Source organism: Sycon ciliatum, chromosome 13, assembly GCF_964019385.1.
Source record: "Sycon ciliatum chromosome 13, ocSycCili1.1, whole genome shotgun sequence".
Lineage (NCBI taxonomy): Eukaryota > Metazoa > Porifera > Calcarea > Leucosolenida > Sycettidae > Sycon > Sycon ciliatum.
In genome coordinates this window covers 20008012-20026944 of record NC_088655.1, presented here as the reverse complement: position 1 = coordinate 20026944, position 18933 = coordinate 20008012, and the positions used below count along the sequence as shown (strand labels likewise).

The window sequence follows — 18933 nt, the reverse complement described above, 5'->3', positions numbered from 1 at the left end:
TTAGACAACTGATGTCAACGAACGTTGCGCATTCCAACGATAATTTTTATGTACACGTGCAGTCATTTGCCGGTTTTGACAGCAATTTCCGTTAGCATCTCATCTCGCTAACTTTACCTGTCAATAATATATTATCCTGTCTTACAGTTCTGGCTAGAAAACAATTGACAGCAGCACAGCCATGCATGTTACCATGACCGTCTATGTTGCAGAGAAAAGTGGGTTACTCCCAAACCGGCGCTCCCTCTTCCCGCGACACCTGCCCCCTGGCAGTGCCCTATTTTCCGGAGTATACGCGGCCCTTTAAACACCAGCAGAGTCACCCCCAAAAAACGTCGGTGCCGCTTATTATACTGCGATGATCAAATTATCGGTGATCAATAAGATAAATGTCTGTATTTCGTGACAAAATCTGGATGTGGCGTATACTCCAGTGCGGCCTATACTCCGGATAGTACGGTATGAAATGTGCAACCCACTATAAAATTCACAAATCCTGTAAGTTTGCAATCCTAGTAATAGTTTTGTGGTCTTGAGTTCTGAAATATGGTGCCAAAAAGCCCATTGCTCATGCCTAAATACGGAATGTATGAGTAATGCATATGAGTACATTGGTATCTGCACTGTCCAACACCTCACACGACCATACCCAGGTGGCTGTGTGTGGGGTGTTGGTGGTACAATCTACGCCATTGCACACTGCTCTCATGTTGAAAGTTATATCGTTAGATTACAATGTCGTGTGTTAGGACTTCGGGGCACAGTCATAAGTTCATAAGCTTGCTGAAGATCAACTGAAGACGAGCAAGTTAAAAGGTATTAGTTCTTTTTTTGCAGCTGTAACCGCCGAAGGATCAATGTGCTCCAAATGTCTTGCATTGGTCAGGTAAGACAGATTTCGTAATGCTACCAAAAGAAGAGATCTCTGCGTTGATAACTGGCCACTGCTCAATACACGCATCATGATCTGTGCCTGGCCAACAGCTGGAAAATGGCACCAAGCACTCACCGTTCAAGATGAACTTTCCCAGAAAGTCGATGAATTCATTGTCATGCTCGTGTTTCTCTACCAAGGACTTGAGCTTGGGTTGAGCAAGATCTAAATTCGGAAGCTCCGTGTCAGTAAGCCCTCTCGAAAGCAATTCAGAGAACAGGCGACGGACAGGCTGTATACCTGTGACAATAAAGCATAAATAAAGAAAAGTTCTGGCAAAACCTCCTCAGACCGAACACAAAGGGACCGATGATAATTAGTTTGGAATAGAGGCAGTTCTTCTTATCCATATTGTGCACACAGTCAGGATCCAGTGATTCGTCCAATAGAGTTATGAATACAGTACTAGTTCTAAGCAAATGTTTATTCTATCAGTGTTCTTCTCAACGAGGATTCTCTTTTTAACAAGGGTTCACTTTGCTGCGTACGCAGGCAGTATGCAGACAATTTTGTAGACTGTTTTGAACTTGCAAGATGCGACAGAACCCTTGCAGCTAGATGGAGCGTTGGAGGTTCGGTGTGCTTTGACCACCGTTTTACAGACTAGACAAATAGCTAAGCCGAGTGATAATTTGAATTTTCTCCGCTGGCTTTTTTCCTTCTTTATCAGCAAGCCAAGGAGAAAGAATCCAGCGAAGAAAATTCAAATTCCCCTCCTTCTTCTTGCCATTTGAATTTTCTTCGCTGACTTCTTTCTTCTTGGCTTGCTGATACAGAAAGAGAAAAGCCAGCGGAGAAAATTCAAATTCACCAAAGTGAGTGATAACTTAAAAAAACACCAAAGTGAGTGATACGGCAAAGCCCACCCTACCTGTATTGTCAAGCCAAGGCACATCCGAACTGACACGCAAGTCGAAGAAGTCCAGACTGCCGACCAGATTCCACTCGAGGATGCCCAGGCCCGACAGAATGCCAGGGAACACGACCGCCGTGTAGTGGAGAGCGATGGCACAGCGTCCGGGAACCAGCAGGAACACTTCAATGCTCGTGTAGTCCCCGGAGAAGATCACCACAACCCTACCCCTGGACTGCGTCAACCGCTTCAGTCTGTTGATGATGGCGTTGCGTATGAACTCACTGTCTACAGTGTCGATGACAATGCGGATGAGAACTGGAGGTAACAACAAGCGCAAACAAGCCAAACAACGGGTTGTTTTCACATCATTATAAAAAGCTGCTGGCAAAAAACTGACGATCAAATCAATCAGAAGCCAATGTACATGGTGAAACACATCATTCGATGACATTCAAAATAGGGCTGTGCAATTTTTTTCCTAAATATTTCAACCGAGCACTCAGCGACTTTTAAAAGTTTTCTAACAGGAACTCACTAGAGGTCAACAAAAATGCTAGGAAATGATGTCATCAACTCATTCCAAATTGTGCTAGCCACACAGACATAGCCTGGCTAAATGGAACTTCTGGACTTGCACGCCTGGACTGGAGCAGGGGCGGAGTGTTACTCACCTTTCTCCGCTGAAACAGAGTATACTATCCCCTTGGACGGGCGGAATTTGTCAAAAAAGATCTTCTCGTCGATGTACCCGATGTCCTCCAGGGTTGTTCGGATGATTTCCTTGGCTCCTTCATCATTACTGCCTTGCTTCATCGATTTGTCAAAATCCTCAGCAACGTACACTGTCACATCAGTTTCGGAGAGAGCTTCTTGGGAAGCTTCGAAGAGATATGAGGATCGGAAAGTGAAAATAGCAAGAATCACCCGTATGCAATTCACATGGAACACCCATACAATCACACTTGCAATCAAGTCCGGGATATTAGCATTGCTATTCGCATCTATTTTGAATTATTAAACACGCTTCTATGGAAGTCGGACAAGCGGGAATCAGTGCATGAAAATAATCGAAAGAGGCAGGACCTTTAAACTTGGGCTTTCAGTTATAACAATAATGACCTATTTTACCTTCTTCAATACCGAATTCTTCATTGTCATCACTGCTTGGCGGAGTTAAGAGGCCCTGATTTGAAATTACTTGTGCTGTGTTTCGAAGAGCCTCTGCAAACAAGAAAACAATCAAACAGCGCAAGCCAAAACTCACTCTCAAGTTTCCTTTCTCTATGTCTCTCTCTCACTGTGTTTTTTTGTCCCTCTCTCTCTGTCTCTCTGTGCCTATCACCGTCTCTCATTCTTTCTGTCACGCTCTCTGACCCTCTTCTTTTTTTCCTTTCCCTCTCCCTCACTCTGGCTCTCTCTCCGACTCTGTCGCTCTCTCTCTCTCTCTGTCTGTCTGTCTGCCTGTCTGCTTGTCTGCCTCTCTCTCTCTCTCTCTCTCTCTCTCTCTCTCTCTCTCTCTCTCTCTCTCTCTCTCTCTCTCTCTCCCTCCCTCCCTCCCTCCGTCTCCCTCTCTCCCTCTCTCCCCCCCTCTCTCTCTCTCTCTCTCTCTCTCTCTCTCTCTCTCCGGCGAACCTACGCCGTTGGGGAAAGACCGTAGTGGAACCGTACTGTAGTTTGTGCCGTGCCTGGGCCTGTACTACGCGCCACGTGCTTGTCGCTTGTCACGTAGCGCTGGACCACGGACGTTACACCTGGAGGCACGACAACGTACTCGGGGTCATCGTCAGGAACATGCGTGAGGAGATTCGAATCCGCACTGCTGCAAACACCGTACAACCCGGAAATTCAAATGAGCTTGACTTCATCTCGTTTTGCAAGGCGGGAGAGAAGCCAGTTCGCGTTCAGCTCAGACGAAAGTTGGTTACGACTGATCTCCTGTCAGCGGCCTCAGACTGGAAACTTCTTGTCGACTCAGTTAGTGCAAAGATTTCTTTCCCTAGCTGTGTTGCACTTACCACCCTAAGACCAGATATAGTTCTGTACTCTACGAGTCGTAGGATTGTATTCTGGATGGAGTTGACAGTTTGTGCTGAGGACAGATTCAGTGTCAGTAACTCGCGGAAGAACAGGCGGTATGCGGATCTGGCCGATCAATGCCGAGCAAACGGGTGGCAGGTCGTTTCTTTTTCGGTTGAGGTAGGTGTGCGTGGTTTCATCCCGGACTCTCTTCGGAGGGCTCTGAAAGCGCTTGGGTTTTCTAATCGAAGAATAAAATTTATTCGTAATTTGTGCAGTAAGACGTCTCTGCGAAGCAGCTACATCATCTGGTTGCGTCGTCAACAAAAACACTGGTCAGAAGATCCACTTTTCTGAAGTACTGTATGTGGGGCTCCGTTTATTGAGGTGCGTTGAAATTTATTCTCTTTATCTTATTATTTCTTTTCTATAATTTCCCCATACGAGTTCCTATCGGTTGCTGTGAACACCTTGAGTGAAGAGCGCTTGCTCGAGCGTTGAACCGGGTTCTTAATCCACCATACCCAGTTCGCAGGGCTGGGCGGGGTTGTGAGCAGGCTTTCATTTCATCTTTTCTTATTATTTCTTATTATTTCTGCTTTTCATCTCATTACAAAAATTCTGCGCATTTTTCTCCATCTGCACATAAAATCTAGACTGACAACCTGCTTGTTAAATCATGCACCTGCTTTCAGGGGTAAAAACTGTAAAATGTAAGTTTCTCTCTCTCTCTCTCTCTCTCTCTCTCTCTCTCTCTCTCTCTCTCTCTCTCTCTCTCTCTCTCTGTGTGTGTGTGTCTTATCTGGATGCCAGTTGGTCTGGTCTGCCTAGCAAGCAGTCTCCGCCGTGTTCTGTATCACACTTCCCATACTACCCCATCTTTTCGCACTAAGTGTGGGCAAGAGGACACCAGCGAAGCTTACCGATATTATCAGCTACTCCAGTTCCAGCTTGAACGTAGTTGATTCGGCTGGTTGACGCTGCGGAAATCTTGTGCCTGTCGATGTACACATTGCGGGGGTCCAGGTCATCTCCCGGACGCCTGGTTTCTTGAAGGCAACATCAATACACGACAGTAGATACAATAGTCTGTCAACCGCAATCCTGACGGATAGCTGGTATATGACAAACACATTGTTCTGCAAAGATGTTTATCAGCTTGAGTAGCTCGCATCATGATCGACCTGGTTAATTGAAGAACGAGAATAGCAAAAGCTCTGAAGCTACTAGAACTTTTACTTTCAAAGTGATACGTTTGTTTAAAATGAAATGCAGTAGCGCTCTCTCTCTCTCCCTCTCCCTGTCCCTGTCGCTCTCTCTGTCTGTCTGTCTGTCTGTCTGTTTGTTTGTCTGCCTCTCTCTTTCTCTCTCTCTCTCACTCTCTATCTCTCTCTCTCTCTCTCTCTCTCAAACACACACACACACTTGTACTTGTTGCTCACTGCCAAAACTGGTCGCGTGGGTCTCCCCGGGAGAGGGGAGAGAGACTCAAAAGGAATCTTGGAAAGATGACTCAACTGGCTAATGAACCACCCAACGGCCGACACCCCCTGAAATCCCACAACTCTTGGTGGACTTGAAAATGATCCCACTTATGGGCTCACCACACCTCAGTAAGTGGGTGAGGACAAGGTGCAGAAAAAGGATTGACGGCATCAGGGTATCCGTCCTGGGATCCAACTGCAGTTACCCCTGCCCTCAGTGAAAGTAATACTTGCTACTAGTGTGGGTGGCTAAATCAGAGTGGATCTGATCTAAGCGTCACTAGCACCATTGATTACACAGGAGTTAATCTAGCCAGAAGTAGTCCATGGTTAACAGGTATGTATACATGAAATAGAAAGTATACGAACCCTTAACCCCTTTAGCGCGAGCGTCGTACTAGTATGACGCACATGAGTTGCATGCCCCACGGCCGTCGTACTAGTAGTACGACGCGCGCTGTACACTGTGCAGTGAACCTGCATCTCATAGTCGTGGGGTCCGTGTTGAGTCCATAGTGACTTGTTCAAACTATCGTAACTCACTCAATACTTGGTCGATTCTCACAATCGAAACATGTATCTGCAAGAGAAAACTCTCAGCTGGCGATAGAAACAATCGCCGAAGCGATGCGACTATCGGTTGTTGAGATATGCGACTCGACACGGCAAATTTCAACTCGATTTTTTTGCGCAGTCTGCAGAACGCGTATTTTCCATCATGGATCATTTGTGCGCTACCTGCTGCCATGGAAACAAGATTCAAATGATGGTAGTGGATCCCGTGAGTCCTCACAAAATATTTGAGCTCGATACGAGCAAGGAGACCGAAATGGCAGCTGAATATTTGAGCTTGGTTAGTCTTGGCCGTGCTCAAGTCTGTCGAGCGCGTGGATGAAGTTTGCCAGACTGTAGCACGGGGTTTTGGTTTCGCTCCGAGCTAGGTTTGACACCAGTTTGTCACTCGTCTCAAGACCTTTCCAGGAAGCTCAAGATCGTGGAATTCGTCCAAGGGAAGGTAAAGTTATCGATCCTTGAGCAGCTAGTACTTTCATGGAAAAATGCGACTTTTACAGGTGTTGTCGTGGGGCGCGCTCAGGTAGCGTCGTGCTAAAGAGGTTAAACCAACAAAGTGTGGCAGGTACAACAATACACCTTCAAGCAGCCGGCCCTGTTGGCAACAGACCCAACACAATCAGGCATAAGTGTACCCACCAACCGAACTAGGTGGCACACACACACACACAGACACACACACACACGCACACATAATATATATACACACACACACACACACGGAGTGCGCATGTGGGGGGATAGTGGTGGTGGAGGTGGTTGTGGTGGTGGTGGTGGTGGTGGTGGTGGTGGTGTGTGTGTGTGTGTGTGTGTGTGTGTGTGTGTGTGTGTGTGTGTGTGTGTGTGTGTGTGTAGACCAGGTTAAAATTAGTGGTGGTCAATTCATCAGCCTTGCAGGCTATTGAATGGTGTTATCCCAGCACAAATTCCTATGTCTAACATAGCTGTTCGCTATCATCGCTTCTGCGATGAGCTGGGCTGAGGAGGGGAGTCGGACACAGTACGGTCACTACGGTATTGACCGTACCACTTTTTGCCCCAGGTACCCTGTGAATCAATAAAATGCACTGATATGGACTCTAAATTTCCAAAATTCTCCGCTCCGCCACCCCCCCCCCCCCCACGAGTAAATTGTATTGTATTGTATTATTGTATTTACGGATTCTCTAGAGGTAAATGGGTGCATCAGATGACTCACAGTACCACCCTAACATACCTTCCGACGCCCCTGCTGAGGGTTTGTGTGTGTGTGTGTGTATGTGTGTGTGTGTATGTGTATGTGTGTGTGTGTGTGTGTGTGTGTGTGTGTGTGTGTTTGCATGCATGCGCTTGCGCGTGCCGTGCCGCGTGCGTTCGTGTGTGTAAAGATCTCAATACTGCCTGTTAAAACTTGTCACATAAGATAGTGCCCAGTTTTCTGTGCTTCTCGCATTTTGAGCACTCCGTCAAAGCTTTGGTCCAGTTTACAAATTACTGGGTCCACATGCTCACCGTCCATTCACTGCCGTGGACATTGAAATCCGATGGGATGAAGGGGCTGGTGCCCTTACTGCTTTTAGCGCCTACATACACTGTAGTTCATATACACACTGTAGAAATGGACCAGCAGTGCTCGTGGCTGCAAGGCCAGCGCGTCGTGGCCGCTTGACCTCTGAACAGATTTCGATGTTCCTTCAGTAAATTCAATATAAAGGGTTCTAAGCTTTATAACATTACACATATTATACACTTTTCCAGTTCGTATCTCTACCTTAAACTCATGAAAACAGTGTATCTTCACCTTCAAGACGGTCTTTCACAATGCTGATCATTTCATCGTAGCGCGGGGTAAAACCCATCGCCTTGACAGCGTCACAGAGTTTCAGATATGTATCCATCTCTCCGGCAACGAGCATATTGATGAGCTTCTGGTTGTGCTGCAGCTGTCCTTCATTCTTATATATTCGTGTTAGAGTCCTAACGGAGTCGCTATCCAACAAGCCCTTCCGCTGTGCAACGGTGCGAAATCGATCCGGGTCCAAATCGTTCATCCACACCTGGACGCTACTGACAAACGTATCATTACGGAAGGGATTGTCTGCGTAGAATGTGGCAATATTATGCGCACACAGACACACATACACACACAGAGACTCACACGCACACACGCACACAGACAGACAGACAAGCACGTACACACAAACACAAATATAGCTAATCCCTCTTTGTTAACAATCACCACGCAACAAACCTTGTCCGGACAGGCTAGAGTGATCTGCACATTATGCTAACATCCCACAACATCCTACCAGTTGCAGCTGTGAGCGTCCTTGTAGATAATCTATGACATTTTGTAAGTGACACGGGGCATTGTAAGCGTGACCTCAGGTCCTCCGTAAGCACCATGCCTCACCCCCTGGTACTCACCAATTCTAACCAGAGTCTGGGTGGAGCTCACCAGCAATGTGTCCAGGCGAGTTCCTTGGTTTGTAGACAGGTTAGCATATTGGTAGTGAAAAAGGAGAAGGACAAAATGTTACGAGGTATGACTAACTGTCAACCAACGTAACCAGATCTTATACAGTCAGCGAGTGCGACAAAATGGCAAAAAACTGACAGAGTACTGAGACATTTAGCGACCTGACACCACTGACTCGCTGACTGTATAAGATCTGGTTACGTTGGTGCACAGTTAGTTATAACTCGTAAAATTTTGTCCTTCTCCTTTTTCACCATAATAATATTATAATTGGCTCACCATCCGAGTTTAACATATTGCTAGTGCTTGACCAAACTTATTATGATGCATAACTGACTCACCATCCATCTTTTGGATAAGAACAACAATGTCCCAATCGCTGTCAACAGTATCACCGATCACTGGTGGCGTGGGTAGTTCCTGCTGATGAAAATGTCCCACCTGGCACACATCAGTGCCCGGCAGGACTTGACGAGAATACAATCTTGCTATCCTACACACACATGCACATGCACACACACACACACACACACACACACACACACACACACACACACACACACACACACACACACACACACACACGTGCACACACACACACACACACACACACGCACACACACACACACACACACACACGTGCACACACACACACATGCACACGCACATATATACACACACACCATGTACCATGTATACACTCGTCGCAAGAGAAGCACGCAAATCTGCAAATACATTGGATGTGCACCCACAGATTTTCACTTATCACCACTGTCCTGTCGTGTCGTGAACATTACTGTGCATAGTCACATTTCCTCAGGTTAGCATTGTGCGACATTCCTGAGGTGCTTGTTACAGATGTGAAGTAAGTTGAAAACCGCTCTGTGACCGGCGGCCCCTACCACTTGGGTCTTTTTCCTTCCCCCAGGGGACCAACCACAGTCAGTTTCTGGAACGTACTTCCAGTGGTAAAAAAGGTGATTACATTTCATAGGATTGGGAGAACTTCAAAATTCAAAGGATCGGTCGGTGCCTGAAAAGAGAGAAAACGCCGGACCCAACAGGACTCGAACACGGGACCTTGCTTGTCATGCGCAATGCTCTACCCATCTGAACTATGGGAGCAGGAAATTGCTTTTTTAATGACTGCTTCTATACTCGGTGTGTGTATGTAGAAAGTGAACTCCAGGAATGGACAGTAGATGCACTTAGTTCTACCATGAAGAGTAAACAAGCTCTCAAGACGGTGCAACGCTGCATACGGGGTCTCCGACGGCGAAAACTCACATAACGTGTTTCAGCTCTGTTTCGTCCTACGTACAACGAAGGATAGCATGCGTACAATCCGACTATCTGCCATGATCATGCTGGGGAGTTGCATAATCACAGTGATTTTCTGTCAGGGAGTGCTAATCTTATTACTCCGCTGCTCACTAAAAATGTGCTGGAAAGGTACAACGGGAACACCACACCACGTGATGTGAGTTTTCGCCGCCTCAAAACCCCGTAAAAGGGGTATCAGGTCTTGCCCACTCTTGTATGATGATATAGTGGTACCAGCGTCCAGGACAAGAAATTTGTACGAAGTATCAATCCCGCAGTGCGAAACGTTACTACATGACAACGTGACGAAGCAGTACAAACTCGTCCCAGGCACCGACTACACACGGCAATTAATGCCTTAGCCCGCGATATAGCTACCCATCTGCATCTGGAGGGCCGAATGGAATGTCTGGCCAAGGCACAAGCGTTCGTCACATAAAAAGATCATAAAGCCTACTTCCATGACAAGCTGCAATGCAGACTGATTAACCCCACCAAGTCCGAAATAGGCGTCGTAAGCAAATCCATACTGGATGGTGTTATCGGCCCTATGCGTAGCAGCGTATGTAATAATCTGTGGCAGAACACGTCAGCGGTCATCGAGTGGCCCAAGAGCATCGAAGATAAGCCGCGGTACACCTTCGTCATGTTCAACATCGTCGAGTTTTGCCCCAGCATAATGAAAGACCTTCTGCTGGATGCTCTGTCGTAAGCCGGGACGCACGTTTCAATATCCAAGAAGGACGCTGAGAAGATACTACACGCGTGAAAGTCAATGTGGTTCGAAGACAGCAAAGCGTGGATGAAGAAGGACGGGTCATTCGACGTCACAACGGGGTCGTACGACGGCGCAGAAGCCTGCGAGCTTGTTGGGGCTTTCATCCTCAGCAAACTCTGTCCACTCCTGGCTGACCAGTGCGTGGGTCTTTACCATGACGACAGACTAGCCATAATGAAGGAGGCTACAGGTCAGGATGCTGACCGCACGCGAAAACAACTCATACAGATATTCCAAGCGCACGGCCTTAAAATAACAATGAAATCCAAAAAGAAAGTCATCGACTACTTGGATGTGACCATGGATCTCGCCACCGGAACATCCCAGTCGTACAGGAAACCAAACAGTACACCCCTGCAGGGGCGTACACCGCTCGCCTCTAGGAGTGGTTCCCATGCCAACTGATCAACCAACATAATTCCACACGGCTAGTGCTCTTATACGTATCCGATGGAGTTTCTGCATAAACTGCTGGATAATGTCACTGCTACGCATATTTGATTTAAAAAGACTGAACTTTGCCAAGGCATTTTTTATGGATGTTTTGTTCAGCAGGACGATTTCATGTTATGCCGTGAAACGAGTCGCTGAAGCACATCTACACGCTCAGTCTTGAGTCGGGTTATATTCTCGGGAGGACTGCGGTAAAGCTGCCCAAACTTCGAATCACCTGGAGCAAACATTACACAGGGCAAGCAGAAGCCACCATGGCACGCCGGTCAAAAGACTACCCAGGGAAACTCCTCCAACCAGGATAGTTGAAAGCGGCGCTGTTTGCCACCCGTCTGGACACGCACAGGAAACGAAATCCTTCGCCTTCAGTGCAGCTAGTGGCGCACAATGATTGTCAATGACGGAAATCTTTTCCATGTATGGCAAATTTCGGAGGAATCAGGGATTCCACCGTGGAGGTACACTTTCAGAATATCCTTTCCAACACACTCCAATGTCACTGAAGTAAGTCTTGGATGATCCAGCAGCTTCCAACAACGGTCGCTCTACAGCTTCGCCGACGATTCCGTCCTCTGTGCTGCTCGTTGCAGACTCCACTTGGAAGTCAGGTGCGTCCGCAATCTCATCTATCGCTTGACCTTCGTCACTGGCTACACGCTTTGCCTCCTGCTCAAAATAGCTCTGAATAGAGCGCTGGCCCTCTGGATGTCGACTCTTCATTTTTCTTTTCCATAAAGCGAAAGCATCGTCAAAAACGTAACCAACTTTGTCGAAACAAACTGCAAAGGAAATGACTCTGAGATCGAGGAATCGCTGTAACTCGTATGTAGAGACTTCGTTGCACCCAGTAAGTTCAGTAGATCTACGCTGTGTCACAAAAATGCCTCAGCAGCACTTTTACACCTTGCCTTGTCACCGTCCTCGGACGGTCAGGCGAACTGCAGGCATGCATGCACTGCATGCACGCTGGGCCTTGATCAAAACATTCTCCGTAGATCTACCCACATCGAAATTATTTTACTGCCTACTGGTTCCCGGGCATCCCGGGAACCGCCCTATGTACGCCCCTGCCCCTGTACGTCGATGTGCGGTCCTGTCACCCACCGCAGGTGCTGAGACGGTATCAACAAGAGGCTGCAACGCATCTCATGCAATGAGGAAGTGTTCAACGATGCTAAATCTTTATACGAGGACGCACTAGCCTCAAGCGGCTACCCTAAAACCATGACATACAAGTATGAACCGAGCAACAAGAAGAAAAAAGCGAAAAAGGGCGCAGCCGAGACATCACCTGGTTTACCCCGCCGTGCAGTACCACGGTCAAAACCAACGTTGGCTCAAAGTTCCTATACCTCATCAAGAAACACTTCCCTGAAGGGTCGGCACTACAGAAGGTGTTTAACCAGAACAGGGCGGAAGTAAGCTACAGCTGTATGAAACACGTAGGGTCGATTATGAAAGGACACAATGCTGCAAAACTCCACCTACGACCGCCAGTTGTGCCATGCAACCGCCGGGTGAAGGCATCGTGCCCCCTCAACGGTGACTGCCAGTCGTCCGATGTCCTGTACGAGGCGCTCGTAACATCCAACGAAGCAAAGACCTACGTCGGCATGACAACTACCACATTCAAGCAGCGCTACAACAAACACTCTTCGGACTTCCGCCATGAAAGACACGCCGTATCAACTAAGTTGTCCAAGCACATCTAGGATCCTAAAAACGAGAACCGCGGATTCGACATCAGATGGATGATCAAGGATAGAGCACCTTCTTACAGTATTATCAGCAAGAAATGTGGCCTATGCCTCACCGGACAGTTCCACATCCTGAAAGCTCCAAAGGCTACCTCCCTAAACAAGAGAAGTGAGCTGGTATCCAAAATGCCCTCACCAGCGTAAGTTTCTGCTGGCCACCCCAGTAACATAGACAGCAATGAGCGCTACTGGTTTTGATGCTTGATTGTGGGCATTTGTGTGCGCTTAGATTTGTAATACGAACGTAGATGAGGGTGTATGCGTGTGCGTGCGTGTGTACATGTGCGTGTATGTGTGTGTGTGTGTGTGTATAGGTGTGTGTATATATGCGTGCGCTCGTGTGTTTGTGCATGTGCGAGTTAGGGTGTGGGTGGGTGTCTGTGTGTGCGTGTGTCTGCGTGCAAGTTAGGGTATTGTGGGCGGGTGTGTATGTGTATGTGTGTGCATGTGTGTTGGTGTGTTACTGTGTGCGGGTATGGGTGTGTGTGTGTGTGTGTGTGTGTGTGTGTGTGTGTATGTGTGTGTGTGTGTGTGTGTGTGTCTTTCATTTATCTGGGGTCCGTCGTGACACCGGATGCCCGCTCCTCTACTGACGTCAGTCGCCGCATAGCTGAGGCTTCCAAAGCCTTTGGAGCTCTTCTTCCAGTCTTGTCGGATCGCTCGCTGTCATTAGTCAGTAAGCGAAAGCTATACGTGGCCTGTGTCTTGTCCATTTTGCTGTACGGCAGTGAGTGCTGGACGCCCTTGAAAGCTGATAGTAGACGTTTGGATGCCTTTCATCATCGCTGCATCCGCACAATATTAGCCATCCCTCGCAGTCAGCAGCAATCCGATCGCATCACGTCTGCGCAGTTACGTCGTCACTGGGGTGACCCAGTGCCACTCTCTGTTAAGATGCGCCATCGTCGTTTAGAGTGGCTTGGTCATGTGGCTCGGATGTCGGAGGACCGTGTCCCATTGCAGCTGTTGTTTGGTCGTTTGTTGGCTGCGCGCCCCTTCTGCGGTCCCAGGCGTAGGTGGAGAGACGTTGTGGCTACTGACACGAAGTCCATTCCAAACTGGTTTGATTGCGCACAAGACCGGTCAGCTTGGCGAGAGCAGGTTCTGGTTTTTCAGCCTCCTCGGGCAGTAGAGAAATCCGTACTCTGCTCATCTTGCAACCGGGCTTTCTCTCGTCCTCAAGACAAGGCACGGCACAAGTGTTTGGCTGAGCGCCAACTTCCCGTCCACCAACAGCGTGGTTCAGCACAGTGCGTCAGTTGCTGCCGATGGTTCCGTAGTAAGGGTGGGCTTGCAGTTCATCGCTGCCAGCCTGCACTCCCTGAACATGCAGATACGGCATTGACGGCGTCTCTCGCTAGTTGCTGCTTCCAGCATTGTCAACGCTGCAATCGCTGCTTCAAGTCCCGGGCTGGTTTTAACCGCCATAACTGCAACCGTGGAAAACGTCTTGCTGCAGCCGATAGGGAATCACTGCCGCTGATCTGCATGCATTGCCCGAAACGTTTCCGACGACAGCAAGATTTGACGAGGCACCAGAAGTCCTGCCAATGACGGTGCACTCCAAACTCTGGCCCCCTCCGGGGGTGACATTGCCCAATGGGCAGTCATGCTATAGTAGTAGTAGTAGTGTGTGTGTGTGTGTGTGTGTGTGTGTGTGCGGGTTAGCGTGTGCGCGTTAGTATGTGTGTGAGCATGGGTGTGGATGTTTTTTGTGTGTATGCGTGTTAGGGTGCTAACGTGTAAGCGAGATTTAGCGCATGCTTATAGTGCTAGACCTACGTCAACTGCATCTGCCTCTGAAATAGCCTGTCTCTGCATACGTTCACGCGATTACTCCTCCGGCTATCGTATTATCACACCTCTCTGCACTTAGATATACCAGCGCTGCCTCCTATTCCATTGGTGTTGTCTGGTCATTGGTTCAGCCATGAAACTCTGAGTCACAACGGAATTTGCCAAGATTTTCATTGTGTGCCTTGTGTACGCCACTCTGCCTGAATCAGGTGTTGAGCACTTTCGCAGAATCTAAGCATATTGCCTCTTTACATACACAGTGTATGACGTCATTCAACAAACTATCTGGACTAGATCTAACGTGCCTCGGAGGGACACCCACGGACTGACAAGTGTCCACATACCTCAGACATGCAGGACCGTCTGAATCCAATGGAAACATTTTTTTTGAGCTTTGTGAAAACATGAAAAAGAAGTAAGAAACCGATTTGTGTCGCCGCAAACGACTGAATAAATTACATCCACAGCGATCAACCCGTTGGGCGATGACAGACTCAGTTGGTGCCACGAATGAAACTCACCTAGTCCTTGGACATCCGATGGGACGGCTGCTCAGCTCAGGTACTAGCATTCGGACAAATCTTCTATTGCAGGACGCGACTGCCAGCAACTGTGTTTCCTTACGCAATAGCACGAGTCGCCTGCACGCGTAGATGCACTGAGCTGTTCCTAGTGCATGACATCAATAATTATACAACCACAAAGAAACGGAAAAAATCGACGTAGGTCTACTCTCCTAGGAAAGCGGCAACTAACTTTGGAACTAAAGCATTCACACGATTCATTCCCTTGGGTTGACAAACACATTCTCAAACACAGGTGAACCCATGGCAAGGTCTAACAATGATGGTCAAAATGAAAATTCATCAATCACTATCCCCATGTGGCGAAGTCAACCGGAACGTAGATTTGAAAGGCAATCGTTGTGTCGCCAAATAAACTTTCAATGCAGGCATTTGGAGTGTGCTATCGCTTCACATCGACCCACAGCCGAAGGTAGAGAAACGGGGAAGGACGAAGGGCGCGTGCTTACCGCTGTTCCAAGCCAAGCTATGCTAAAGCCTAAAGCGCAAGACTCCAACGTTGTGCTTGATTGACCGAACGAGGTTATCGTCACCAGTACAGACTGCCGAACTGCGTCGCTACCGAAGCTTTGCAAACCTTGCTCACTTCGCCTACTTTCCAGCACTGTGACCCTAGCTGACTTCGCCTACTTTCCAGCAACCCTACAGTGCGTTTTTTTAAAACAGACATTTGTCGATTTTGATTTTTTAGTTTGTTCTCATTCCAAATTTGAAATTTTTTCTTCACAGCTGCGTTTGTGTGGGTCTTGGATCGAAGAAAATTAAGTTTGGAAATTGGAATAATAATAATTGTCAAAGTTAGATATTCGGACGGGTTTTGGCTGAAAATCCGGTTTTAAATGGTTTTCAGTGGATTTTGATTTTAAAACGAAAGTTTTAGCCAGGAAAGCTCATCACGTGCATGGTGTCCGCCAGAGTTCGAATCCAGTACAGTTCATCTTGATTCTTTTTTCTCTTCTTTTTCGGTACAACGCATGCATGTACATGTACATGACTGTGCAGTTGTGCACTGCTGTCTGCAGTTCTCCTAACCTTTGTAGAAAACCAGTGAGTCGTGGCTTTTCACGACTTACTGTGGCAAACTGTACTGAATAATTGAATTAATTCAAATGCTGTATTGCAATTAGCTCAATAAATCAAAACATTCCAGCATGCATGTAGGAAACTTCCCTCGATCCCTGAAAGAATGCAGTGAAAATTCAAACACCACAACAAATCACAAGGGCAATTCACACAGCACCCATAAAGAGACTAAAAGGAAGCAATACATGAGCGGTTTTACAAACACACAAACACACACACACACACACACAAACACACAATGCAAATAGGTCACAGTTGTGTCTGGTTCAACATCTGCGAATAGTAGAAGACCAGCGAGCGTCGAAACGGCCCCAATAATTCCGTGTTTTGTGTTGCACTTGTGACGACAGTATTACACAGTGAACAGATGTGCTAGGACAGCCGACGACGTATATCATCGTTGGCATCGGCCTCGTTGGTCTCCAGTCACGAACACATCGGCGCAGTTTTTCACGAATCCGTCCCGTCCACCAGTATATGCAGAACAATAAAGCGCTTGCCTTTACCTGATGGAGCTTCATTTGGTTGCTTGCCTATACACTCCTGTCACCATTGTCGGACCACCTCCTAGTAACTGTGTGACGCGCATTGACCCACGTGTCATCCAGGCATCCAGGTATGTCTCACAGGTAGGGATGCCGCCATGACACAATCCCGAGCCGTTCCATCATCATGTGTGTGATACCTCTGGTCTTGCCACACTGGAATCCCATGGAACGCAACATTTTCCAAGAGCTAGTTTTGCTCATGTCTGGAAAATCGTCGATGCTTTCTATGCAGCGAGCAGGAACTTTGTCCAGTGTTGGGTGCTCCTTCGCAGCATAGAATCCGTAAATTACTTCTTATACAGTCCAAAGCAAATCCGTCAGGGTTGAGTGGTTTTATGGCACGAGTCTCACATTGGGGATTGTCACTCTCGTTACCTTCATCACTGGAGACAGACAAGGCCAACGCAGCACGCTGATTTTCGCCGTCAGCATCCCTGGTACATCTGTTCATGGTGGAAATGCTGACGCCACACGCAACAGCAGCATGACGAATGGAATACTCGGGACCAATTCGATGCCCAGCCATTGTTCTCCTCGTCTTCGCAAAAATTGTAAAACAGACACCACCACGTAGATTCTACCATGGCCCGTTCGCGCTTTGTTATATGTGGCATGTCGAGAGAACAAGTTGCCACGAACGAAAAGACACTCGAGAAAAAGCAAAATAGGGCCACAGAGCAGTCAGCAACAAAATGATTCCTCCAGCCACGAGGAGCTAGCTCGAAGGACACTCTGAACAAAATGGCGAAATGCCACGAGTCACACCTGGTTTTCGAATTTCGCGCGCAGATTTTCGTGACGCAACTCGCATGACATTTTCTCAAAAGTGGCCTTGAGTACGTTCTCAAGGATTTCAGAGTCTATTATAAAAAAACGTACTGTAGCTGGGCCTAGGCCAGGGAGTAGGGCGCCGGTATCAGGGACATGATGACACCATGACTATGCATGAGGTCCTCTCTGTCTCTGGTGAATGACTGTGGCAGTGTGCACGATACGTAATGAGGGGAAATTTTCGGAAGGCGAACAACTCTTGTACTTGTACTTGTAGTACTAGTACTACATGTAGTAGATCTACTAGTATACTTTTTATGAGCTGCTTCGCAACCGCTGCACCTGTGTTGAGTAGCATGGAGACACTGCACTCTGCAGTACTGCCAGTACACTCTACCCTAGCCTGGCCTAGGCTGTAGACTACTCTGACTAGGCTGTAGTGTAGACTACATGTAGGCTGTAGTGTAGACTAGGCTGTAGCGTAGGTGAGCTACATGTACTAGTACAAGACTTGGTCATGATGCACATCGTTAGCTGGTGTGGAGGGGGGGGGGGGGGAGGGGGAGGGGGGATCCGGGAGGTTGGGTGGAGCTTGTCCCATCTGAGAGCCTCAATATCTGTCTTGCTGCTGAAGTAGTTTGTTACGTGTTTTCGTGACTGCCGGGCATCTTGTTCAAGTTGCTGTGGGTTGGCAAGTGAATTTTAATAATGATTGTCACGGTACAATTTTTTGTTTTATTTTATTCTATTTTTTATCGGTTCCTACAATGGAATGGTTCCTATCGGTTCCTAAAATGGATTTTGACAATTATTTTAATCCGCTTGGTTTTCGCATTTTGTATCACAATTTCGTGGTTTTCCCGAATAAAGCTTTAACTGAGAGAAGACCAGCGCTAGTCGCTTCATGTAGATGTAGATCTACATGAATACACTGTAGTACCGGTCCTGGAGCTTATGATTGCGCTAAGCATGACGAGTTAGTTGCCGTGATCGTGGAGAGGCTTGTAGTAAGGCCAGGACATGTCGACAGGCACCTACCGGTGTACCTGTGTACCACTGGCATCACCATCACGGCACCAGTCCACGGATGATCGATTTAGCGTGCTGGTGTCTCCAACCAACTGACACTGTGACAGTCTTGTCTGCAGAGCTAGACAACCAGATCACGCGTCCCAAGCAACCAAGTGACAGTCCCGAAAAGGCGCAAGGCTCCCTACCTCCTCCCTGCGAACCCTTGTCCACGTCTTCAATCAAGACAAGAGTAGATAAACAAGAGTGTGCAACTCGCGGATAGGTGGGCCCACGGCGGAATTTTTGTTGACGTAATCTTTTCGGCGACGCACGCGCTGCGAGTCTTTTGGAAAGTTTCCCCTCGTGCACTTGGCCGGGCTTTAGTACTACAACAGTACAAGGTCGTTGCCAAAGCAAGTGCATACAGTTTTCCCTTCAATTGTCGTCATTAGGCATAACACTAGACATACACATGATAAAAACAATAGGAGGACAGAGGAAGTGTTT

General features: G+C 47.7%; 1 protein-coding gene across 5 annotated transcripts in view; it reads right to left on the bottom strand.

The window, feature by feature from the left end:
• Positions 1-15975, bottom strand: part of LOC135829926 (uncharacterized) — a 45900-nt gene extending 29925 nt beyond the window's left edge. The window contains exons 1-9 of one of the 5 annotated variants that reach the window (XM_065342308.1): positions 15463-15975; positions 14951-15098; positions 8663-8814; positions 7644-7940; positions 4730-4855; positions 2919-3011; positions 2462-2668; positions 1806-2105; positions 1010-1174 (exon numbers count right to left, since the gene is read on the bottom strand). In XM_065342308.1, the coding sequence (XP_065198380.1) occupies positions 1010-1174; positions 1806-2105; positions 2462-2668; positions 2919-3011; positions 4730-4855; positions 7644-7940; positions 8663-8814; positions 14951-15000 (1390 nt within the window). In that variant the 5' untranslated portion in view covers positions 15001-15098; positions 15463-15975. The remainder of the gene's footprint in view (positions 1-1009; positions 1175-1805; positions 2106-2461; positions 2669-2918; positions 3012-4729; positions 4856-7643; positions 7941-8662; positions 8815-14950; positions 15099-15462) is intronic. The other 4 variants (XM_065342306.1, XM_065342305.1, XM_065342309.1 and 1 more) reach the window with 4 other exon arrangements.
• Between the last annotated feature and the right edge of the window lie 2958 nt (positions 15976-18933).